The 25,835-nt window shown below is 44.3% G+C and overlaps 1 protein-coding gene across 1 annotated transcript in view; it reads right to left on the reverse strand.

Moving 5' to 3' along the window:
- MIB2 (mindbomb E3 ubiquitin protein ligase 2) overlaps positions 1–16,087 on the reverse strand; it is a 31,493-nt gene extending 15,406 nt beyond the window's left edge. The window contains 7 exon segments of the mRNA XM_032232075.1: positions 253–447; positions 1,622–1,728; positions 5,326–5,497; positions 6,471–6,791; positions 8,103–8,186; positions 10,671–10,767; positions 15,948–16,087. Of these exon segments, the coding sequence (XP_032087966.1) occupies positions 253–447; positions 1,622–1,728; positions 5,326–5,497; positions 6,471–6,717 (721 nt within the window). The 5' untranslated portion in view covers positions 6,718–6,791; positions 8,103–8,186; positions 10,671–10,767; positions 15,948–16,087.
- Positions 16,088–25,835: the final 9,748 nt, after the last annotated feature.

Genomic DNA, 25,835 nt, shown 5'->3' on the forward strand with positions numbered 1-25,835 from the left:
GCTCAGCGTCTTAGCCACTGAGCCACTGCATCCCTATCAATCTTAGTTAGGTGTAAATTACAGTCTACATGTGACAGCCACTTCTTCACTTGGGAAGAGATTGGAAAACAACCCCCAGGATTCCCAGCAAGGCCCAGTTGGTGATTATGGAACATGTAGTCCACTAGACGGAGCCAGCTGTTTATGAGGAGGGGGTTGAGATTAAGGACAGCTGATGAATCCTTTAATTTTTTTTTTTAAGTCCACACATACCTAATTTAGGAAGATGCTCCTTGTAATAAAACCCTCCAGATGCTTCTGTGATACATTTTAGGTCGACTTTCCCTTTGTGGCCGACTCGGTAGACGTTTGTGGTACCATCAGCCCAGGTGACACTGGCCACGCTCCGCCCCGTCTCCACATCCCAGCCACGGATGTCAACCACGCGCCCAATTTTGCCATCACCACCTGTAGACAAGAGAATTGCTGAGTGTTCTGAAATGCAGCATTTTGGCGTACACATTTCATATTTCAGCCCAAATGTGACCAAAAGCCAAAAGAACATGGGCTGGAAAATAGGTTGCTTTCCATAATTGCCTGGACAATATACGTAACTCATCAATATTCATGCTGTACGTATGTTAAGAGGGTTTCTGGCAAGTTTTTGCCCCAAAGTAGGAAGTGAATCCATAGTTAGATTCTCAAGTTCCGGTTGTGACACTTTTTGAAAAGCTCTGAGTTTAGTTGGGACTTTTAATTTTTGCTCTGGATGAAAAAAAAAAAAAAGAGATAAATTTGGCATCTATTTAATCTGCAAAGTGGATACAGTTATGGGATAGGAATACAGGTTATTAAGTAGCCTTGAACAGGGTTAAGAAATCTAAAAGCTTTTTAAAAAAGGCTTAGCTAATAAGCAGCAAGTATCCTGAAAAAGAAGGAAGGGAAAACCTACAAAGCATCTTTGGTTTCACACCTCAAGAGCTCTCCGGGAATTTGGGATGTCATAATGCAAATGTCGCCTGTCAAACTTTTTTCTTTACAGCTTTATTGAAAAAAAAATCAGACGACGTGCCCAGAAAAATACATATCTGGATTAGACAAAGTTTTGCAAGAGAACAAGTTACCTCAAAATCTGACTTCCACATTTATTCGGCTTTGTTTAAAAAGACACACTAGAATTGTTATCCGCCCATCATGTTTCCCTTCTTCCCCGTTTCCCTAGCTCTTCTGCTACTTGCTGTACAGGCTACCACACCATTTGATCCCAATTTTTTTTTCCAGCTTTACTAATATCAAACACGTTGCGTGAAGCCTGGTGTATATCTTCCAGTTTAACCGGAGTAGAGTCAGAAGGGCAGTCAAATTTCTGGTCTGGGCTACCCACTCAGCAAAATTGCCTTTCTTGGGGACAACTAAAAGTGACTGCTCTCCCGCATGCAGAAATAGAGATTCGTGAGGGGCATACTATTTTTCTCAAGGATGTTAAAAAACAAAATGAGAAAATTCATTCTCATTTTGAAGGTTTGTAAATGTTTCTCCAGGATGGGCAAAGATGAAAAGGGAGCAACTGTTAACTCAATGGATCCCTGAAGTTGATCTATTCCCCCCATCCCCCGAAAAAATTCAGCGGAAAGATCCTTACCGTCCTGATTTCCCCATTCCCAGTCAGGGCCCCGGACGACTTTTGTATCTTGAAAGATCCCCTTTAAAGTAATGCGTGGCAAATTCTGTCGTGGGCTCACGGAGACTCTGGAAGGAAAAGCGTAAACCTCAGGATTTTTTTTTTCCATCTATTGCATGGCTATAGGGCAGGAGTAAGCAACCTGCGGCTCTGGAGCCGCATGTGGCTCTTTCATCCCTCTGCTGCGGCTCCCTGTCGCTGGTTGATTCCACAATTGATAGGGCTTTCGGTTAGGACAGGTAGAGGAAAAAGGACGCCACGCTAGGAGGAGACTCTATGGTGGGGGAACCGGACTTCCGGTCGGCTTCCTGTTAGGACATTTGTGACTCTTTGAGTGTTTAAGGTTGCCGACCCCTGCTATAGGGAGCAGCTTACCTCTGAAGCTAAAATGATTCTGGGTCCTTTAATAAAAGATACTTATTCCACCTCTGGCAACCTCAATCAACACTAAAATTGTGGGAAAGAGGCTTTTCCCTCTTGCTGGGGCTTTTAAAAGTGAGAGCAGAGCATAAAATGTAATGTAAAAACGACGTGGTCAAAGCCAGAGACAAAATGATTGCTCATAGAGTTACTTTCTTATTGCAATAATTCATTTGGGGAAAGTTTATACATTACTTGAAAAATAAGGAAAGAAAGGGAGGGAGGGAGGGAGGGAGGGAGGAAAGAGAGAAAGATGAGGAAGGAAGGAAGGAAGGAAGGAAGGAAGGAAGGAAGGAAGGAAGGATTTGCATAGTTTTAATACACAAAGCCCAAATCTTTATGGGCAGCCCTCAGAGAGAAAGGGGTAAGGGACGTTCTGACCAAATTGTTAAAAGCCCAATTGTATGTCAAAGTATCTAAACGTGAATTCCACCAGACCCGTTCGGACTACTTAGGCTTCCAAGGCGGGAATAGAAATGGATCTGGCAAAGATACAGGCGGTAATGGACTGGCAGGCTCCAAGAACTCGGAAACAATTACGGAGCTTCTTGGGGTTTGCCAACTTCTACCGTCAGTTCATATTATCGTTTGCCAAGGTGGCTTTACCCCTTACCGACCTATTGAAAACAAAACACCTTCCCGGAAAGCCTTGTCCAAGTCAACCCTTACAGTGGGATCTGGTTTGTCAAAAAGCGTTTGAAACATTGAAGGGATTGTTCGCACATGAGCCAATATTGAGCCGAGGTGGCGCAGTGGTTAGGGTGCAGTACTGCAGCCACTTCAGCTGACTGCTAGTTCTGCAGCTCGGTGGTTCAAATCTCACCGGCTCAGGGTTGACTCAGCCTTCCATCCTTCCGAGGTGGGTAAAATGAGGACCCAGATTGTGGGAGCAATATGCCGACTCTGTAAACCGCTTAGAGAGAGCTGAAAGCCCTATGAAGCGGTATATAAGTCTAACTGCTATTGCTATCCTGATCCAGCCAGGAAATTGATAGTGCAGGCAGATGCAAGCAATGCTGCAATGGAACAGGATCTCCGTTGTTATGTGCATTGCCAGCAAACGGACTGGACGTGTCTATTGCCATTTGCCAAAGTTGCACATAATAATGCGGTACATAGTAGTACTGGGTATACCCCCTACCGTATTGCGAATGGGTTTGATTTCATGGCTATACCTGAATGTCCTCAAGCCACTGCTGATCACGGAACCATAAAGGAATGGATAGACTACATGCATCCAGTGTGGGAAAATGTCTGAAAAGCATTACGGGTAGCAGCAGACACGTACAAGAGACACGCCGACAAGAAACGCAGTCCACAACCAACGTTTCGGGTCGGGGATAAGGTATTTTTATCTACCAAGTATATACACCTTAAAGTGCCCTGCCGTAAGCTGGTTCCCAAGTTCATAGGTCCATTCCCAATCGTCAGGGTAATTAATCCCGTCATGGTAGACTTAAAGCTGCCTCCCCTGTTGGGGAAAACCCACCCGGTGTTTCACAGCAGTTTACTCAAACCGGTGACCACCATCGGGCTGCGTAATCTTCCAACACCACCGTCTCCGGTGCAGGTTGATGGTGAATGTCATTATGAAATCGAGCAAATAGTAGATTCCTGTTGCCATCATGGCACTTTACAGTATTTAGTAGTTTGGAAGGGATACCCGTTTAGAGACGCATCATGGGTGAGGTCATCTGAGGTGCGCTCACCACGCCTGATTGCCCGGTTCCATCATTGATACCCTGATAAACCTATAGAGGATACTGCTAATAGCGCTTTTTGTCTTCCATAATCTTCTCCACTGGTAGGGGGGGGGGGGGCGGCATGTCAGCCCTCAGGCTGCCATCCAGGGGGAACCTGTCCATCATCATACCCGCTCGGCCATGCTTACACGCCACTAACGCTGCCACGTTGATGTTGCCTCTCTGATGTCGATTGAGCCTGTAGCTGCATGTGGCTCTTCTACTCGGGTGCAACTGCCTACTCTGATGTAACTCTTTTGCTCGGATGCGGCTAACCAGGAAAGAGGCTATGATGACACTGAGTGGGGGTGTGGCTGAGGGTGTGGGTCATGGGGATTGGTGATGGTGGGTGGATGTCATCTGGGTGGAGTTGTGGGTGGAGCTGGGTGGGGTAATGGTATATATACATATACATATGTGTGTGTGTGTATGTATGTATGTATGTATGTATGTATGTATGTATGTATGTATGTGTATATATATATATATATATATATATATATATATATATATATATATATATATATACATACATACATACATACATACATACATACATACATACATATATATATATGAGTGATGGTGTAAACTTGGTTAGAACTGACTTGGATTTGATCACCTTTGTATCATTGTCATTTAATGCTGTTTATCACGTAGTTTCTTAGAGATAAAAGTTTTTCACCAAACAAACTGAATCTCTGTCTGTATGCAACGTGAACGCCGGAACGTGACATAGGAATTTCAGCAGACCAAACCAGGTGCTGTCAACTTCTGGCCCAACTCTGCATGAAAACTGAAAGTTTTAAAATCCCCTTTCCTCTCTAGCTGTATTTTTTTTTCTGCATCCCAGCACAGCCATTTCTGGGTCAGCCTCAATCCAAAACACGAAGCTCTTAATGAAAAGGGCGATTAAAAGCCTCTTTTAATCATCATCAGCCTTGATGGATTTTGTGGCCCTGCTGGACTTGGAAAGGGAAGGAGCTGGAATCAGATTAAAAACTGACAGGTGTTTAGCGGGCTGATGGGGAGAAGTGATCAGATCCAGGTGGAAAAAAATAATGTTTGCTTCTAGTACCACGTTTCTTCACCTTGGCAATTTTTAAGGTGTGTGGATTTCAAACTCATGAAGCATGGCTGGCTGGGGAATTCTGGGAGTTGAAGTCCCCACACACCTTAAAAGTTACCAAGATTGAAAAACATTGTTCTAGTGTTAATCAGAATAGGGAGGCGGTGACTCAGTGGCGAAGACACTGAGCTTGTTGATCAAAAGATCGGAAGTTCAGCGGTTCAAATCCCTAGCGCCGCCTAACAGAGTGAGCTCCCGTGACTTGTCCCAGCTTCTGCCAACCTAGCAGTTCGAAAGCCCGTAAAAAATGCAAGTAGAAAAATAGGGACTACCTTTGGTCTTGAGTGTGCTTGCTTTAGTTGGGTTTGTCAATTGGGATGTTGACACTTTATAGAAGCCAGTCTGGGAGAGGGTGGGCGATGGAGTGGACTTACGGTTGCGAGTGGGCGGTTTCGTAGCGCTCAAAGGCATGGGATAGGTCATGCTTGTTACTCATGTAGCAATGCAGGCACAGGTCGTAATCGAAGCAGACTTTGCACTTCCATCGCATTCCACGAATGCCGTGTTTCTTGCAACAATCGCAGATGATGTTAGGGTGGCGGACCCCTATGGGAAGAGTCAAAACGTACTTTGGGTTACCACAGAGTCAAAGGTAGAAAGATGCTTAAGTGGGAAAGGTTAAAAAAGTGGGAAAGGATAAAAAAGGTTTAAAATATTGGCAATCGTTCACACCAATAGGACAAGACCAAACCATATGAATGATAGAAAATCTGATGAATGATAGACAAGATCAAATGATATGAATGATAGAAAACTTTATGAATGATGGGACAAGACCAAACCATATGAATTGTAGGACAAGAAGATTTCGGGTTGCCCTGAGAAAATAACTACAGGTAGTCCTCGACTTATGACAATTCATTTAGTGACCATTCAAAGTTACAACAGCTCTGGAAAAAGTGACTTATGGCCATTATTCACAATTACGACTGTTGTGCCATATCCATTGTCATGTGAACAAAATTCAGAAGCTTGGCAACTGACTCATACTTATGACTGTTGCAGTGCCCCCGGGCCATGTGATTCCCTTTTGTGGCCTTCGGACCAGCGAAGTCAATGGCGAAGCCTGATTCGTTTTAGAAACGTATTCCTAATTTAAGAGCTGCAGGGATTTACTTAACACGTGTGGCAAGAAAGGTCATAAAATGGGGCAACATTCACTTAAGAAACATCTCGCTTAGCCCACAGAAATGCTGGGCTCAATTGTGGTCTACCTGTACAGGTAAATGCAGCATTGCCAAGGATGCACTGCGTGAAAGGAATTGGCAAAATCTCAGACAAGAACTGGATGTAAAAATAGCCCCCGTCAGAGCCTTCCCCAGACTCCAGGACTGGCCCATGTTCCTCCCCAACTTCCTCACTGTCCAAATCTGCTGCCGGCTCCACTGGCGAGCCGCATCACTGTGCATCCTTGATTTATCGGTTCAGTTGAGAGGATTTACAGGAAGAGCTGAGAAACCTCCCAGAGTAACTCATAATTCAGGCTTGAAGCAGGTAGGAGGGGATGAAGGGAAAGTACCTATTTGTGCATTATCGTAGAGCAGAAGATCGTATGCTCCCTGGAATCCGGTCCGGTAATTGGTGCGAGTCCCGTGATCCCACTGGACCACCACGGTTTTATCGGGGGTCGCTGGGCTGCCCTGCCGGCCAATCTCCACCACCGTCCCCACGTTGCCCTCGCCATTGTCCTGGTTTCCCCACCTCCAGTCAGCCCCACGGACCACCCGCATGCCAATCTGCATGCTCGCGTAGGGGTCCAAGTCCATCACTGGGCCGGGGAGCCTCAGCTTGGCCACTGGCGGGCGGATACACTCTGTAGAGAAGAAAACATGGACGGTACCTAGAAAAGTTGGGGGTGGAAAAAAATTGTTATTGTCTCTTCTTTTCTACAGAGATGGAAAGCAGCCTTTATTTTAGCCTCATGGCAACCCTGAAGGACAGACCAGGCTGAGAGGGTGATTAAGCCTGAGCCTGAAGTTGAACCCAGATTTTGACAGCCCAATTATAACCACAATAGCAATAGCACTTGAGACTTATAGAGACTTAGAGGTGCTTCCCAGCCCTCTCTAAGTGGTTTGCAGCCTCTGGCCCCCCAAAATTTGGGTCCTCATTTTACCCACCTCGGAAGGATGGAAGGCTGAGTCAACCTGGAGCCGGTCAGGTTCGAACTGCTGAAATTGGGCAGAGTCAAGCCTGCAATGCTGCATTCTAAGTACTGCACCAGCAGAGCTTCTAAGGGTGCTAAGCCGTCTTCACCATCTACCCCCTACTCTTCCCCTGCCCTGGTGAGATTTGAACTGCCAAAATTGCAGGCAGTCGGCAGGCAGCAGAAGTAGCCTGCAGTACTGCACTCTAACCACTGCGCCACCGTGGCTCCTTCTGGTTCTCAGAATGACATTGCACTTAAACCAAGCATTGTTAAATAAGATTATAAGTAAAGATTGGTAACAAATAAAACGACTAAGATCATCCAGTCTTACCTATTCTGCTCAGAGCCATGAGCTAAATGAAGGTGTCCCCAAAGAACCTATGGGCCAACTCTACTCTACTCCCAACTCATCTAGGAATCACAGCATCAAGCCTGGCTTGATGGTGGCTTATATTCTGTTTGGGTAGAACATTTGCAAATGAAGAATGAATTCTAGTTTCCCACCACCTGTAAGCTTTGGGCTTTGCCGGAAAAAGATTCCCATCCTAACATGGTCTCACAGCCAGGCATGTCCACTGTGATGCTTCAAAAGGGGAAATAAAAATTACACAGAAATTATTTTAGCTTCATCTTCTCTCTCTTTTTTTTTCAAATCTGGCCTAAAATTAGACCGGGTTCTAAAATTATTTCAACCGGAGGGCACCTTGCCTCTTCCGCATTACACCAAGTGTAAAAATAACTCGGCATAAGTAGTGGTTTCACATACCCACTCCGTCACATTTCAGAAGTCAGAGGTAAGCTGGGCCGAATGCCTTCAGCAGGGTTTTTTTCTTCTGAAATGCAAGAGCTGGAGTCATAAATTAAAAACAACGGCTGCCTTATAACTTCTTCGCTTCAAGGACCCACTTTTGATAAAAATAGACGGAGAGAAAGGTCACACACAATGTTTGATTTCAAAAGGAAACACACACACACACAAAAACCCCTCCAAGAATGTCTTACAATTTTCCTTAAAGCAGGATTTGGCTTCTGGCTTTGGCGCTTGGTCTGAAAATCAAGAGGCGCAGGTGTCTTTCTACCGTGGCACTAAAAAAAAAAAAAGCATTTGATAAACAAAATATCTGGGATTTATTAGGTGAAACAAAAACCCCAACAGTTTAGCCAAGCAGGATTAATTTTCTGCAGATCGCCAGGCTCCTCTGCTCAGTGTGTTAAGGTAAACCCCCAATCAGAAGTAATGAGATACACCGCATGTCGATTATATGTTGTTGGCATTGTATGTCAACAATACCCCAACATCAAAGTAAAACTGTGGAGAGCAGCATGTTGTGCCGGCAGGAGAGTCTGACAGTGAGGAGGTTGGGGAGGAGCATGGGCCAGTCCTGGAGGCTGGGGGAGGCTCGGACGAGGGCTCTGCATCGGAGGCAGAGAGGGGGCCAAGGCTGTCTGGTGGTGATCAGTTGCTTACGGAGCTAGAGAGCAGTGAGGCAGAGGAACAGCTGGAGCCTGTTCCCAGTGTGCGCATGCGCAGAGCTGCCAGATTTTGCTGAAAATGTCCGGACCAAACGTAATTTCTAATGTTGGATTTTCCCCCTTACCAGAGGGAGCCCCCTTGTGGAGTACTGTGAAGCCGTTACCCTAGCAACGCCACAGTGCTGTACAGGAGAAGCCATTTTGCGGCAGTATGGTAGAAGCCGTTTGAAGGCACAACAAGCTGTATCTTAACAAAGCACACACCCCGAGGAGCTTTAGGGGTGTCTTACCCACACATTATTTGTCTCCAGAGAGTAAGTCATCTGTGTACCAAGTTTGGTTGAGATTGCTCAAGGCGTTCCAGAGTTATGCTGGAACACATACACGCATGCGCACGCACACATAGAGCCATTTATATACATACATACATACATACATACATACATACATACATACATACATACATACATAGAAAGATTTCTATGCCTGCCCATCTTAAATAACTCACAATACACTGGATTCTACACTCAGCAAGGGGGTTGGACTAGCTGACCTCTAAGATCGTTTCCAATTCTGGGTTCCAGTTCAGGCATGGTAGGATTTCTAGAGAGGAAAGGAAATCGCAGCTCAGACACTTCTCCGGCTGTACTGAATGGCTGGCCCTTCCTTTTCACACTTGTTCCTTGCCTGTGCTTGCAATTGCAATTAGGCATGATCTCCAAGTGGCTTTAATCAAAGTTTGAGACAAACTGAGACAAACTCCCCTGGAGGGTTTTTAGGCAAACTGTGGGAAACATAAACTTCCTTTCTTCCCAGAAAAAGGAGGGGGAACAGAAAATTAATTCTTAGAAAGCCACATTTTTTACAGAAAAATTTCTTTGTGTGTCGCATTTATACTGCTACATATACTCATATACTGGCGATAAAAAACCTAGGGCGCACATCTGCTTTCCAGATTCCCGTCTGCTTCAAAATATCAAGTGGAAGCTTTTTAAACCGAGAAAACCATTAAAAACCCAACCCTTAAAGAGGGATTAGACAGGCATTCAAACCCGCAAGAGTTTAATCTAGTTCTCCCTTATCGTACAAAGCCAGAAATAAAACAGCTGGAATGGGACAAATTTTTGTAAAGGGGGAGGCAGGGAGATATGGAAATACATGATCAGTTTGCGGTGCAGGAAAAAAAACCAATTTTCAGAGCTGTAATTAAAAATAGCACAGAACTGAAACGAAGCAAGCTCCAGATTCCCTCGCTGTTATTTATCTGTTCCGGAAGTGAAAAGGAGGTGAAAGAAAAGAGGACCAAAAAGAGAACCAATTCAGCATACAGGCTGCGTGACAAATTGGACGGTATTTCCAGGAAGCAAATCCACTGGGTTTTTTCCCCCTTTACTATTCTGTATAGCTTCAGGGTACAGTACGTTCTCTTTCAAACAGGTGATCCAGCAAACCATCTATTTAATCTGAGAACATCATTTCCCATATTCTACATACCGTTTCCCTGAAAATAAGATCTTCCCGAAAATATTGCAACACAGCAGCAGCCATGCTCCTACACCCCAAAAATAATAAGACCAGATCTCTACTCAAGGCCAATTCAGATATATAATGTAAAAAAGAAAGAAAGAAAACAAGAGCATTACAGGTAGTCCTCGATTTATAACAAGTTTGTTTAGTGGCCATTAGAAGTTATAACGGCACTGAAAACGATAATGACTAAAAACATGATTGTTTAGAAAGTTGATTAAAAAAACCATGTGCTTTTCTTCCTGGAAAATATATTCAGCTGTTCTTTACATTTTCAATGCTAAACATTAACCAGAGGCTTCTAAGCATATCCTCACAACAATAAGGACTAGAAACATGATTTTTAGAAAGTTGGGGGGGGAACGTGCTTTTCTTCCTGGAAAGTGTCTTCAGTCGTTCTTTACATTTTCAACATGCTAAACATTACCCAGAGGCTTCTAAGACAACAATAAGGACTAGAAACATAATTCTCTAGAAAGTTGAGAGGGGAGAAACCATCTGGTTTTCTTCCTTCCACCCACACATTTAACACAATCTAACACAATTAAGACATCATCACCCAGAACTTACCTCTTAAGATAGAGCTTGCAATCTTTTGCTGTTTTAAGGCTTCCACAGATGACACAGCCTGTTGCGGATTTCGGTTAAAACTTCAGTTTACATCCCCCTAAAAGATGGGGAAAAGAGAGGTTCAGAAGGGACACCCTTGGGCTTAGGAAAGCAGCAATCTTTTGGAAAGGACCTGCATTCCAAAACAGGAGGCAAGGCAAGATGGATGGATGGATTCCTTGAAAATAAAACCTAACTGGAAAATAAAACCTACCATGATTTTCCAGGATGCTCGTAATATAAGCTCCAAAATAAGCCCCAGTTAAGATTGTCAGCCAGATGGATGCATTTAGTACCGTATTTTCCCGAAAATAAGCCCTAACCAGAAAATAAGCCCTAATGTGTCTTATGCAAAAATTAATATGACTGAAAAAACTAACCCATGGATTTGATATAACACAAAGTTCTCTGGGAAGCAACACATAGAAAGTGGGAGCTTTTGCAGCAGGTTAGATTGAGTTTGCAAAGTCGGGTGTGTTTTTATTTACGGCTGGATGCATCTATTCAGCAACTTAGCTCTGCGTTCGTTTCTGAGCCTGGAGTTTCTCTGCTTTTTTCAATTATTGATGGCTGATCGTCTTAGCGTTTTCATGCAACGTTGTTGCCTCTATGCTGGCATGTAAAGCAGTTCGAAACAAGCCCAGCCCCACAGCACAAGAATGGCGAGCAGTTTCCACAAAGCAGGGGGGCGATCGTAACCAGGTTGACACATTCGGCAAAAATAAAGAGATTTTGCAGGCGTTTTCTCTGCATCTTCCCACCTTGGTTGGGAAACTTGAGGACTAGTTTTTGGACGGGAGACCACAAGGAAATCCAGAGGTTGGGGGATTAAGGCCATGGCGTTAAAAGCCCAAGGTTGGTTTTTTTTAGCTGTCCCCTATCAGAGGACGAAGCATTCCTTCGGGAAGATCAGTCATCTTTAGCTCCCACAATTTGTTTCGAGCAAAAAAAAAAAAGAGATTTGCTGAGATAAAACTAGCTCACACATCAGCTACCGAGGCTGCAATTTAAGCTGACAACGTTGCAAGCAATCAAATCAAATCTCTTGTGGTCTTTACTTTTAGGTGGAATAACAACAACAACTCCGCTCCTTCTCTGTCACATATTTTTAATCTCTCTCTTTCTACCAGTGGAGTTCACGAGAGGCAATTTTAGGAAGCTCGTCAAAATTTCAGAAGAAACCTGGAAAGCTCTATCTTGCTCACTTATTGAGGCTGAGCCCTTGACAGATATCACAATATCTGTAACTTTTTCCTATATCGATATACAAAGCAAGACCATTGATACAAGGATAAATTAAAAGGTAAAGGTAAAGGTTCCCCTCGCACATATGCACTAGATGTTCCCAGCTCTAGGGGGTGGTGCACATCTGTTTCAAAGCCGAAGAGCCAGCGCTGTCCGAAGACGTCTCCGTGGTCCTGTGGCCGGCATGACTCAACGCCAAAGGCCCACAGAACGCTGTTCCCTTCCTACCAAAGGTGGTTCCTATTTTTCTACTTGCGTTTCGAATGTGCTTTCGAACTGCTAGGTTGGAAGAAGCTGAGACAAATAACGGGAGCTCACTCTGTTACACGGCGCTAGGGATTCGAACCGCCGACCTTTCTGATCGACAAGCTAAATAAATTATTATTAAGATAAATTATTAGAAAGCCAATTAGCTTTTATGTCAGAAAAAAAAAACAAGCATTTTGGTCCAAAATCTGTTTCTTGCAGCCTAAAAACAAGGAATTACACACACACTCAACAGAGAATCTTAAAATTACCAGCAATAACAATTATGGTGATAGAGATTGCAGTGTATACATATTTTAAATGATGCTCAGGATTGGGAACAACCCCCAAGGGAAGAGGCAGGAAGAAAAAATGGGTGCAGAATGGCCTTCATATTTCCACCAGTTTATTTTTTTTTAAATCAATGTGTATTATGTGACTATAAAAAGTGGCAATAAAAATGATGATATTAGAAAATAACAAAAGAAAACAAACTAGAAATAAATAAATACATACACACACATATATCTATGTACATACATATACTGGAAACAAGGTTAATATCGGATTGTATGTAACTATGGATTAGAATGTTAAATACATAGAGCGTTATTGTACAACTATTAAAGAGATAGAACTATGACGTACAATATCATGTATTTCAAAGAGATTACGCTGAATGTCCATGAGAATAATGGTTATGATCAGGGTGTATAATACCAAGTATATTTAAAAAGGATTTGATACAGCCAGTACACTGTTGTTGCAAAACTGGGAACGTGATGTAGAATAAAGGAAAATGCATAATTTAAAAAAAAAAATGACAAAAAAATGGAGGGCACCACACCATAACAAATATTATGATGGCATTTTCTCTTTAGTTCTAGGTTGCGTCTCTCCTGTCTTGGGAGTTGGAAGCAGGTCAAGGCATGAGGAGCACGAAGAAACCGAGGAAATTCACCATTAGTTGCAAAAAAAACCAACCATTGTCCTTCATCCTGTATGTATCAAGAGCGGGGATTTTCCCAAATAGTTGTTGACTTGACAGCCTTTGTCCGATTCTCTGGCGTGATCCCATTCGGTTTCCGGAGGTTGGCCGAGGTCAATTTTGTGCTGCCATCTGCGATAGGCTAACGCAACCCTGTCAATACGCCAATGAGGGAATTATCCAGATCTTGTATATGGCATTAATTATTGATTTGATTTTTTTTTTTATCCTGCCTCAATCTCAGGGAAGTTACATCACGGTTAAAAACCTCCACAGAGGTAAGACGACATACGACCCAAATTGCAGACAGAACCAAAGGGGGTGGGGGGATGACGATAACAGGGCAGGAGATGTGACTAAAAAGTCTTCATTATTGAATGTAGTTTTCATTCATTTAACTTGCTGTGTTCGGTTTTAATCAGAGTGGTGGCAGCTGAGATTTTGCTTTTGACTGTAATTCCTACAAAATAAATAACTTTGGGAGACGGAACTCCCTGCCACAAGATTGGCATTTCTTAAAGCAATGAAGCAGAACTGCCCCTTTACAAGACTTTTCGGGTTGCCACCAAAACCGCATCAATGTATTCATCTCACCAGAAGTTGAACTGGACTTGAAGGAGACCTTACCCTTATCATTGATATGTATTTATTGAGTTTTATACACCAGATAGGGATGCGGTGGCTCGGTGGCTAAGATGCTGAGCTTGTCAATCAGAAGGTTGGTGGTTCGAATCCCCAATGCCGCGTAACGGAGTGAGCTCCCGTGACTTGTCCCAGCTTCTGCCAACTTAGCAGTTCGAAAGCACGTAAAAAAATGCAAGTAGAAAAATAGGAACCACCTTTGGTGGGAAGGGAACAGCGTTCCATGCGCCTTTGGCGTTGAGTCATACCGGTCACATAACCACGGAGACGTCTTCGGACAGCGCTGGCTCTTGTGCTTTGAAACGGAGATGAGCACTGCCCCCTAGAGTCGGGAACGACTAGTACATATATGCGAGGGGAACCTTTACCTACATACCAGAATCATAAGACACCACAGTACTGAAAAGTTAAAGCTGGAAAAAGGTAGACCGAGAGATTTTAAGAGTCCACCTCTTCAACTAATGGTTTTTTGTTTTTTTTAAGTAACAAAGCCAAGGAATTTTGCAAGAGATTCGACAGAGCAATACGTGCCATAAACTGAACGCTCACTGATGGGACATTCTTAAGAAATCTATATTCTTCAGCCCTTCAATGTGAGTTTCAGCACTAGGGTTTTCCAGTAATCACCCTTCCATAGAAAAAGGGTGGAAAAACAAAGATTGTCTCCATACTCCCCCTTCCAAAAAAATAAAATAAAAATAAGCAAAGACATGATTCAGGCAGGATCAACAGGTTTCCAGGCTTTTTTTTTTAAAGCACTATCTCTGATACCCCAGAGGGGAGACATTTCAGCAGGATCTCAGCGAAAGCATCTCTGACAATGGTCCAGAGGGATCAGTTTTCAAACCTTGAAACTTTGTGGGAGGAAAGGGAATAAGAAATGATATCAAACCATAATTGGGTTCGCGGGAAGACCATCCCAAGAAAAGATAAACTGAGAGCTGAAAAGAGACAACCACAACAACAGAGAAAGGAAGGAAGAGAGGAGATGAGAGGAAGAGGAGGGAAGGAAGGAAGAGGAAAGGAGAGGAAGGGTGGAAGGGAGGGAAAGAGAAGGAGAGAGGGTAGGAAGAGGAAGAGGGGAGTAAGGGAGAGGTAAGGGAAGAAGGAAGGGAAAGGAGAGGAGGAAGGAAGGAAGGAAGGAAGGAAGGAAGGAAGGAAGGAAGGAAGGGAAGGAAGGAAAGAGAAAAGAAAGGGAAAATAAGGTGGTGTTAAAATAGGCAAATGGGATGGTAAACAAAGCAACCCAAAATGGATATTATAACCCTTTATATGGAACATAAGAATGACAAATGTAAAGAAGAGCAATAACTATGTGAATGTATACGTAAGAGAATAAAAAAAATTAAAAAAAGAAACTTTGTGGGAAACAGAGGGAGAAAGGGACTGTGTGTGTGTGTGTGTGAGAGAGAGAGAGAGAGAGAGAGAGAGAGAGAGAGAGAGAGAGAGGGAGGGAGGGAGGGAGAGATGTGCAGCTTTCCACCTCCCAAAAGAGGATGCCAGGCCTTGGAAAAAGAGGGGCCCAATCTTGCCCCCCCACCTCTCTTTTTCTCCCCATGGACCGAACCAGCCCCCCAGGTGGTAACAAGGGGAAGGGGGGGGGAAGGCAAGACAAGGATGGTCAATTTGGGTTCGGAAGCAACTTCAACCCGAGCAGATGGGAGGGGGCGGTGAGGGGGGGGGGAGATCTGTCCATCCAAGATAGCACGGGACCCCCCTCCTTTCTCCTCTTCCAAGCCATGTCAATCCGCAGCTCGTTGGACTCATCATCATCATGACCATCTTACGATCCTCATCATCCTCATCATAGCAAACACGCTAAAGCAAGCAGCAGCAAGCGAAGGGGACGCGGCCAAGGGGGAGGCACGGGGGGCTTTCTCGGCCCCCAGAGGGGTCGCTAACTTAATCTAAGCGGCCCTGCAGCTGCGATAAGAAGACCCCTGGGTCAGAGGGGGGGAGAGGGAAGGGAGCCCCCGGATTGCGCCGCTGGGAATCAGCTGGCCCCCTTTGCCTCCCCTCCCCCGCCTTTGCGCTGCAATGGGAAACTTACAGCAAAGTTTGCGGCCAAAACAAAAAGCCAAGCTTCTAGCCCTCTCCACGCCCTGGTTTGCGCTCACCGCTTTTTCCCTTCCGTCAGGCCTTCGGGCTTCCTCTTCCCCCTTTTTCTCCCGGGCGCAAAGCAAGCCGTCCTGAAGAGCTTCCCCCCCACCCCGCCCGCCTCTCCTTTCGTGCGTGCTTCTTCGCCCCTTTGGCTTTTCCAATGGCCAGCCTGCCAAAAAGGGCGCAGCGCCTTCTGGGAACGGTAGTTCCGACCCGCTGCTTGCCCGGCCAGCTTTGATGAGGCCCGGAGCGAAAACTCCACTTCCCAGCATGCTCCGCGGCCAGGTTTCCTTTCCCATCACCCCCGGCCGGGGTGGTTTCCCACGCCAGTGACTCTGCTTTTGTCTCCGATACTTGGAAGGATTGGGAGGAAAGTCGAACAAAGGGCGCCCTCTGGCGGGAATCTTTGTTTTAGCAGGAGCTGCCCGTTTTGCGGAGCGACTTTGTTTTTTAATTGTAGAATAGAATAGAAAATAGAATAGAATAGAAAATAGAGTAGAATATAGAATAGAATAGAAAATAGAATAAATGTTGGGATGAATAGAATAGAAAATAAAATAATAGAACAGAATACAATAGAAAATAGAGTAGAGAAGAATAAAGAATAGAATATTGGAATGAATAGAATAGGGAATAAAAGAATAGAATAGGTAAGGATAGAATAGAATAAAATATTGGAATGAATAGAATATGGAATAAAAGAATAAGAATAAAATAGAAAATAGAATAAATATTGGGATGAATAGAATAGGGAATAAAATAATAGAACAGAATAGAATAGAAAATAGAGTAGAGAAGAATATAGAATAGAATACTGGAATGAATAGAATAGGGAATAAAAGAATAGAATAGAACAGAGCGGAATAGAAATTTTAGAATAGAAAATAGAATAGAAAATAGAATAGAATAAGGAAGAATAGAATAAAATATTGGAATGAATAGAATGGAATAAAAGAATAAGAATAGAATAGAAAATAGAGAAGAATAAAGAATAGAATAGAATATTGGAATGAATAGAATATGGAATAAAAGAATAGAATAAAATAGAATAGAATAGAAAATAGAATAGAATAGGGAAGAATAGAATAGAATAAAATATTGGAATGAATAGAATATGGAATAAAAGAATAAGAATAGAATAGAAAATAGAATAGAAAATAGAATATTGGGATGAATAGAATAGGGAATACAATAATAGAATAGAATAGAAAATAGAATAGAATAGAAAATAGAATATTGGGATGAATAGAATAGGGAATAAAATAATAGAATAGAAAATAGAATAGTAGAATAAAGAATAGAACAGAATATTGGAATGAATAGAATAGGGAATAAAAGAACAGAATAGAATAGAAAATAGAAGAATAGAATAGAATAGAAAGAATAGAATAGAATAGAATTCTTTATTGGCCAAATGTGATTGGACACACAAGGTCTTGGTGCATATGTGTAAACGAGAGAAAGTGGTGGAAAGTCAGAGGAGAGGAAAAAGGGGAAGCGACAGAGACAGGACAGAGAAAAGAAGGGAAAAAGGAAAGAGGAATGAGAATATTCTGATGCCGGAACTTCTTAAAAGCTATGATTCCAAATCCGGCACCCAATCTGCAATGTTTAAAGTCATGGAAAGTAGGTCATTTACTGAATCAATGTTTGCAGAGGCCTCCCATAAACTCAGGCTAAAGTTGGGCCAATGTCAGGGGGATATAAATGTATGGGTGATTGGTTAGGCCTGCAGCTGCTCCTCCAGCCAATTGATCCACGATGCTGAAAAAGTTACAGATTGGAAGGAGGGGGAATGAAAACGTTTCGCGAAAAAGCGACTCCCAAGCACAGAGACACCTTTTCTTCTAAAATACGCTGCCGTCCTTAGGTCAGAAATCTGATCCTGTATACATCCAAAGAGATCGATCTGGATGAACACTGGGGATCTGAGCTAAGAGGACCACGGATCTTGAGCAATGCTAGCCACTGAAATGATGATATGTTCCTTCTCATTGTCCTTGCTTGTCCTTCCTCTAATGGCTACTAATTGCCATTTCTAGTCTAATTCTGGTTGAATTTTGTTTTTAAAGGAATAAAGGAGAGAAAGGGAAGAGATGGTTTCTATTAACATTCAGCATAAGGAATGCAGGTGGAGTTAAGCTACCTGGTTTGTCTTGACACTGTAACCTATAAGGCTAAATTTGCCTCTAAAAAGTGCACATTGGAAGACATTTTACGAAGCTTGGCATAATCTGCTCGATCTGTAAAGAAGATCTGTCATCGTCATCTTTTAATGACTCCATAGAGCCAAGGTGGCGCAGTGGTTAAATGCAGCACTGCAGGCTACTGCCAGATCAGCAGGTCAGCGGTTCAAATCTCACCGGCTCAGGGTTGACTCAGCCTTCCATCCTTCCGAGGTGGGTAAAATGAGGACCCAGATTGTTGGGGGCAATATGCTGACTCTCTGTAAACCGCTTAGAGAGGCCTGAAGGCCTATGAAGCGGTATATAAGTCTACTGCTATTGCTATTGCCATAATCCCTTGAGTCTGGCCAACTGAATGGAGCAGAGTGTTGACTGGCTGGAAGCCGTCCCTGTCGCCAGTGCGGATTTTTTTTTTATTCAGCAGATAAATTCTCATTGTGCCCAGAGAGAGAAATACCTGCCTCTACCTAGGATCGAACTCACAGCCTCCTGATTGTGCCTCTAGGCCTCCACATCACTCCGCTTAAGATTTATATACCACCCCATAATGTTTTACAGCACTCTCTGAGCAGTTTACAGAGTCCCCAACAATATGGGTCCTCATTTTGCGGACCTTGGGGGGATGGCACGCTGAGTCAACCTTGAGCCATCAAGGATCATTGAACTTGGGGCAGTGCGCAGAAGTCAGCCTGCAATACTGCAGTCTAACCACCGCACCACCACGGCTCAGTAAAATGCATCCCATTTGTTGGCTTCAGGAGTTGGCAAGTATGGTCCCTTTACACTCTGTGGACTTCAACTCCCAGAATTCCGGAGCCTCACTCTGTCAAGGACCAAGGGCTACTCATCTCAAACGATCTACGCCCCAGAGCTCACTGTAGCAGCATTGCCAAAAAGGCATTGAGGGTTGTTAACCTAATTTTACGAAGTGTCTTCTCTGATAACATTGCACTGCTAACCAGGGCATGCAAAACCTTTGCCAGACCAATCCTCGAATACAGCTCATCTGCCTGGAATCCACACTGTATAACGGACATTAATACGATTGAGTGGGTCCAGAGGTATTTCATAAGAAGAGTCCTCCACTCCTCTGCTTGCAACATCAGGCTTGAAATTTTGGGCTTGGACAATCTGGAACTATGCCGCCTATGGTCTGACCTAAGCGTAGAACACAAAATTGTCTGCTACTACATCCTACCTGTCAACGACTACTTCAGTTTCAACCGCAATAATACACAACACACAATAGATACAAACTCAAGGTAAACCGCTCCAAACTCGATTGCAGAAAATACAACTTCAGCCACCGAGTGGTCAATGCCTGGAATGCTCTATCTGACTCCATTGTTACATCCTCAAACCCCCAAAACTTTAACCTTAAACTGTCTACCATGGACCTCACCCCATTCCTAAGAGGTCTGTAAGGAGGTGGGCATAAGTGCACCAGCATGCCTGCTTACCGTCCCTGTCTGATTGTCCCCATTTATTTGTACTCATTTCTTATGTATATATTTACACCTGCCTATACTTATATATTTATATGTTATATTTAAACTTATACTTGTTTTCTCATACATGCTTGACATGTATGATGTTTTCTCATACATGCAGAAACCAAAATAAATAAATAAAAAAATTAAAAAAGTCAAAAGGTCACAATGGGGCCATACTTGCCCGTCCCTGGTCCACTAGTAAGTAGCTCCTCTCTAAGGTTCCCCCCCCCCAAAAAAAATGTGCACTTAACCAGCATCTTACTTAGCAACAGAAATGTTTGGGATCGTAAATCGAGGACTATCTGGGAGAAATTGGGGAGCTTCAGTAAAGAAAGGTTGCACACATCAATATGGCCTGGCAAATTTGTAACCACTTGAGTTAAAGGAGGAGGTGCATAAGTGTGAATAAGGTAGGTAAAGATTCCCCTTGCACATATGTGCTGGTCGTTCCCAACTGTAGGGAGCAGAGCTCATCTCCGTTTCAAAGCCGAAGAGCCAGCGCTGTCCGAAGACGTGGCCGGCATGACTCAATGCCAAAGGCGCACGGAAAGTTGTTGCCTTCCCACCAAAGGTGGTTCCTATTTTTCTACCTGCATTTTTTTAGGTGCTTTCGAACTGCTAAGTCAGCAGAAGCTGGGACAAGTGACGGGAGCTCACTCCCTCCGGTGCAGGGGTGAGTTGCTGCTGACATTACTGCCGGTTCGGCGTGCAAAATATTTGTGCCTGCCATTCGGCAACACAGCCTCAAGGTCCAATGTCCAATGGGTTAAAATATATGAAACATGGTTATATAAAGAACTTTTAAGATGATGAATAAAGTGAGATGTTTAATGCTTGTTCTTCTATATAATAGATTAAGGGAATTGTAATGAACATTGAACAGCGAGGTTTGCCATTTATAGACAATTAAGGGTAATCTAATCCAAGATATAGAAAAATGGAGAGGGAACATGAAATACACCTTCAATGGGAAACTATTGAGATTTAAAGACAGAGTCACAAATTGGGGACACTTAAGGATATATAATTATATAAAGATAATGATGGGCTGGGAATTGTAACCAGGTCCACATCTCGGCCAAAATTAGGCTAGGAGGTGGGGAAGTCTAAAAGCACAATGACTACATATGTATACTTTTTTGTTCTATTTTTTTTTAAAGAAGGAAGAAGATATCTGTTAAAATTAAATATGTAAATTGAAAAGGAATTATAAATACCATCAACATAAAATGGAGCTTGCTCAGAAGCGGAAATACACCAAGTAAATGAGATGAAGAGTGGGAAATAGAGGAGAGAGGTAAGGGAAGAAGAGAGTGATAGGAGAGAGGGCACGTAGTGGGGGGGAAGAGGAGGAAAGAAATAAGGTGTGGAAAGGGGAGAGAGGAGAAGGAGAGAGGAAGGGGAAGTAGAGAAGAGAAGGGCGACAGAGGGAAGAAAGGAGAGGGGAAGGAGAGAGGGAGAAGAAAGTGATGGATAAGGTACAAATATGGTGTATGGAGAGCATAAGAGCCAATAATTGTTTTTTGGGAGTTGATGGTAAGATGAATTGATGTCAACATTTAATAATACAAGTGATTATATGTTATGAAAATGAAAAAATAAAAAAAATTACAAAAAAAAAGGTGCAATGTCATATACACAACAGAACACTGGCAGGGAAACAGCATCTCAGGGGAAAGCCTTATCCAGAAGCCTTAGCTTTCCGTGTGCAAGGAAGTGCTTTGAGATAAGGGCGACTGTCCAAGGTGATCAAACTTCCCATGGCTTTTCTGATGAATGGGTGAAAATTGACTTTATCTCCTCCAGGGGTTGCTATAATTGAGCCTTCCAGCCAAGCCTTAGAAATGCACAAAGTTTTAAAAGAATTCAACGAGAACAGAGAGGAGAACGGAGAGGCTACTGAGAAATGAGAGAGGACGGTTCTGGACCGGTTTAAGAACCCGATATAGGAGGAGGTGATATCACCCAACAGGGCTCCCCAGGAAAACAAGTATTTTGTCCTTGCCATCTTCCTTCCAATGGCTCCATCACCTTTATTATAATTGGGCCTCTTTTTTTTCAATCGGCTTCCCTTGTTTGACACATCGGGGTTTCTCTGTGTTCGGAGTCCAGAAAATATTCATTGTTGCTGCCCACGATGGCTCAGGCGATTTGACTTCGTCCGGACTCCAATGAGCGAGAGTCGCTTTTGCAGCTCAAGGCATTTGCAATTATTTCCTCCAGCGCTTCTAAAAGAGTCCGCAAAGGAAAAAGCTCTTTTGTCCTGAGAGCTTTGGAGATGCTTTGGGCTTTTGTTGCAAATGGAGTAGGGACCAATCCTTCCCTATACTTAGGACGGCCAGAAATGCCAAGCTAGCTTTTCCTCGGCCATTAAGCAGAATTGCTGTTTGGCTTCTGGCAAGCATGGCTGGAATTACCATGGTGTGGAAGAGCCCTCCGTCTGCTTGCCTCAAGGGGCCTTGCCAACAACTAGCTATAAATATGACAAGGCCAGACCATCTTGCTGTCATTCTGAAATATCGATCCTTTGTGCGAGCCGGAGTTGGCTCGGAGTACGCCTGCCTGGGGTTTGATTTGGGGGGGGGGTAGCTTAGTCACTTGGGCTTCGGTTGCCACTGGAAAGGCATTTTTGTGAAAGAAAGAAAGAAAGAAAGAAAGAAAGAAAGAAAGAAAGAAAGAGAAAGAAAGAAAGATAGATGGAAGGGAAGAGAAAAAGAGTAGAAGGAAGGAAGGAAGATTGGTGGAAGAAAAGAGAAAAAGAAATGAAGGAAGCACGATGGGTGGAAGGAAAGAGATAGTAATAGTATTTTTTTTTAGTATTTATTAGACATTTATAGGCCGCCCTTTTCCCTGAGGGGACTCAGGGCGGCTTACAATCAAAAAGGAAAGGGAGTGTAGGACAATACAAAAAGAAATGTGCACAAAAGTAAATTAAACAGTAAAACTCAACATTCACTCAGCATTCGGGAGGGGCAAGAGTAAACTTATCCCCAGGCCTGACGGGCTAGCCAGTTCTTAAGGGCTGTGCGGAAGGCCTGGACGGTGGTGAGGGTACGAATCTCCACGGGGAGATTGTTCCATAGTGTCGGAGCCGCAACAGAGAAGGCTCTCCTCCGAGTAGTCGCCAGTCGGCACTGACTGGCGGATGGAATACGGAGGAGGCCAACTCTATGCGATCTGATGGGACGCAGGGAGGTAATTGGCAGAAGGCGGTCTCTCAAATAGCCAGATCCACTACCATGGAGCGCTTTATAGGTGGTGAGTAGGACCTTGAAGTGCACCCGGAGATCGACAGGTAGCCAGTGCAACTCACGGAGGATCGGTGTTATGTGGGCGAACCGTGGTGCGCCCACGATCACTCGCGCGGCCGCATTCTGGACTAGCTGAAGTCTCCGGATGCTCTTCAAGGGCAGCCCCATGTAAAGCACATTACAGTATTCCAGCCTGGAGATCACAAGGGCTCGAGTGACTGTTGTGAGGGCCTCCCGATTCAGGTAGGGCCGCAACTGGCGCACCAGGCGAACCTGGGCAAATGCCCCCCTGGTCACAGCTGAGAGATGGTGGTCAAAAGTCAGCTGTGGGTCCAGGAGGACTCCCAAGTTGCGGACCCTTTCTGAGGGGTGTAAGTTTTGTCCCCCCAGCCTGAGTGATGGTATGTTGGTCAAATTTTTGGGAGGGAAACACAACAGCCACTCGGTCTTGTCTGGGTTGAGTATCAGCTTGTTTGCTCTCATCCAGTCTTTAACGGCTTCTAGACCCCGGTTCATCACGTCCACCGCTTCATTGAGTTGGCACGGGGCGGACAGATACAACTGTGTATCGTCCGCATATTGGTGGTATTTTATCCCGTGCCTTCGGATGATCTCGCCCAGCGGTTTCATGTAAATGTTAAATAGTAGGGGGGATAGGACCGACCCCTGCGGCACCCCATAAGTTAGGGGCCTCAGGGACGATCTCTGCCCCCCCACCAACACCGACTGCGACCTGTCCGAGAGATAGGAGGAGAACCACTGCAAAACAGTGCCGCCCACCCCTATCTCCCGCAGTCGTCGCAGAAGGATACCATGGTCGATGGTATCGAAAGCCGCTGAGAGGTCCAGGAGAACTAGGATGGAAGCATGGCCTCCATCCCTAGCTCTCCAGAGATCATCGGTCAATGCGACCAAAGCGGTTTCTGTGCTGTAACCGGGTCTGAAGCCAGACTGGAAGGGGTCAAGATAGTTAGCTTCCTCCAACGTACGCTGAAGCTGGAGAGCCACCACCAATAAAAAGGGTGGGAGGGAGGAAGAAAGGAAAGAGAGCGTAAGGAAAGAGAAAAAAGTAAGAGAGATGAAGGAAGATTGGTGGAAGAAAAGAGATAGAGATAAAAGGGGAGGGAGGGAGTGTAAGGAAAGAGAAAAAAGAGAAAAGAAGGAAGAAGGTGGGTGGAAAGAAAGAGATAAAGATAAAGGAAGGGAGAGAGAAAGAAGGGGAAGAAAAGGAAAAAGAGAGAAAGAGAGAGGAAGTAAGTAAATGAGGTGGATGAATGGAAGGAAAGAGAAAAAAGGGAGAAAAAGGAAGGAAGGAAAGAAGGAAAGGAAGGCCCAGTTGTTGTCATTCTATGGAATGTAGGAAGGCCATCTTTAAAAAAAACATTATTTATGATCCAAAACAGGGCATCTTGTGGCCTACAGAGCTTTGCTCGTAGGTAGCCAAAGGAGGAAAGCTGTAACTCACAGGATTTCCAAGGTGGCAGATGATTGGCAAAGGTCTGCCAGAGAATGTACGAAGGGTTAAGCCATCTATTTCAGCTAGTTTTCCCACAGGAGCAGATCGGCATCACGATTTATCATCAAGCAATGATTTATCTAAGCATGGTTGATGAAATAGACTAGTACTTAGCTGAACTCGCCCATTCAACTACAAAGGGTCAGTTACCAACCACGGTGGCGCTCACCGAAAACAGTCAAGAACAAAACAAACCGTGTTACGAAATGGGTTTGTCTCTTCAGAGCCCGCAAGCCACGTTCTCACACACACTCAAACCAAGCACAGCATTTTTGCTATGAGAAAATAGAAGAACAGCCGCCCAAACGAAATACCTTTGGATGTGTTTCTGTTTAATGTTCTAGTTATTTAGCAGACTTTAAAAGCAAAACGTCATCCTTTACAGCCTGGGCTATAAATTATTTAAGGTCCAGCGTGAGAAAGAGATCCAGGGAACTTAAAAAAAAAAAGGTTGTTTGGTGGAAGTGTCCTAAATCAATAAACTGATATATTGTCTAAAATGGACTTTTCCACAAACAGCCAAACTCGGTTTCCATCCGACTGTTTAAAAAAAACAAAACTGCTCCCCACTTGGAGGGCAGAGCCGGAAAGTTGAAAAACTCAGGGGTTGGGCATTAACCTAAGCCACCGTTTGGTTAACCATGGCTTAAATGCCTGTCAGATTTGGCTAGATTAAAGGTAAAGGTTCCCCTTGCACATCTGTGCTAGTCGTTCCCGACTCTAGGGGGCGGTGCTCATCTCAGTTTCAAAGCCGAAGAGCCAGCGCTGCCCGAAGACGTCTCCGTGGTCCTGTGGCCGGCATGACTCAACGCCAAAGGAGCACGGAACGCTGTTCCCTCCCCACCAAAGGTGGTTCCTATTTTTCTACTTGCATCTTTACGTGCTTCCTAACTGCTAGGTTGGCAGAAGCTGGGACAAGTCACGGGAGCTCTCTCCGTTACGCGGCGCTAGGGATTCAAATTGCCGAACTGCCGATCTTTCTGATCGACAAGCTCAGCGTCTTAGCCACAGAACCCCCGCTAGATTCCTACCAACCAGACCATAAGGGTTTGCAACCTTCAATGGCTGGGGTCCAGGCAACTCGCTCAGCCGACCATTAAGCGAAAATTGCAGGGCGCCAAGGTGAATCTGTACCTCGAAAGCCCCCTTGGCCAACAGGGGCTCACTCCAAGTAGAACCTCCCCCCCCCCCCCCCCGGCTCGAGAGCAGTCTAGCTGTCAAAAGTCCTTCTCTCTCTGCTTGGGAAGACCATGGGACTCAGCCCTTGCCTTCTGCTGGTGGGAACTTTGAAGGAAGCATACTCCTGTCTCCAGGATCACATAAGGCATCTCAAATGGGGAGAGGGGGGCAGAGTTTTTCCCTTCTTGCATCCGCGTTTCCTCCCCTCCCCTTTTAGCCCTTCAATGTCCGGCCCCTTTCTTCCCCACCGCCGCCTCCCCTTTCCTTCCTAGTTCAGCTC

The sequence above is a fragment of the Thamnophis elegans genome, chromosome 15 (genome assembly GCF_009769535.1).
Source record: "Thamnophis elegans isolate rThaEle1 chromosome 15, rThaEle1.pri, whole genome shotgun sequence".
NCBI classification, from domain to species: Eukaryota; Metazoa; Chordata; class Lepidosauria; order Squamata; family Colubridae; genus Thamnophis; species Thamnophis elegans.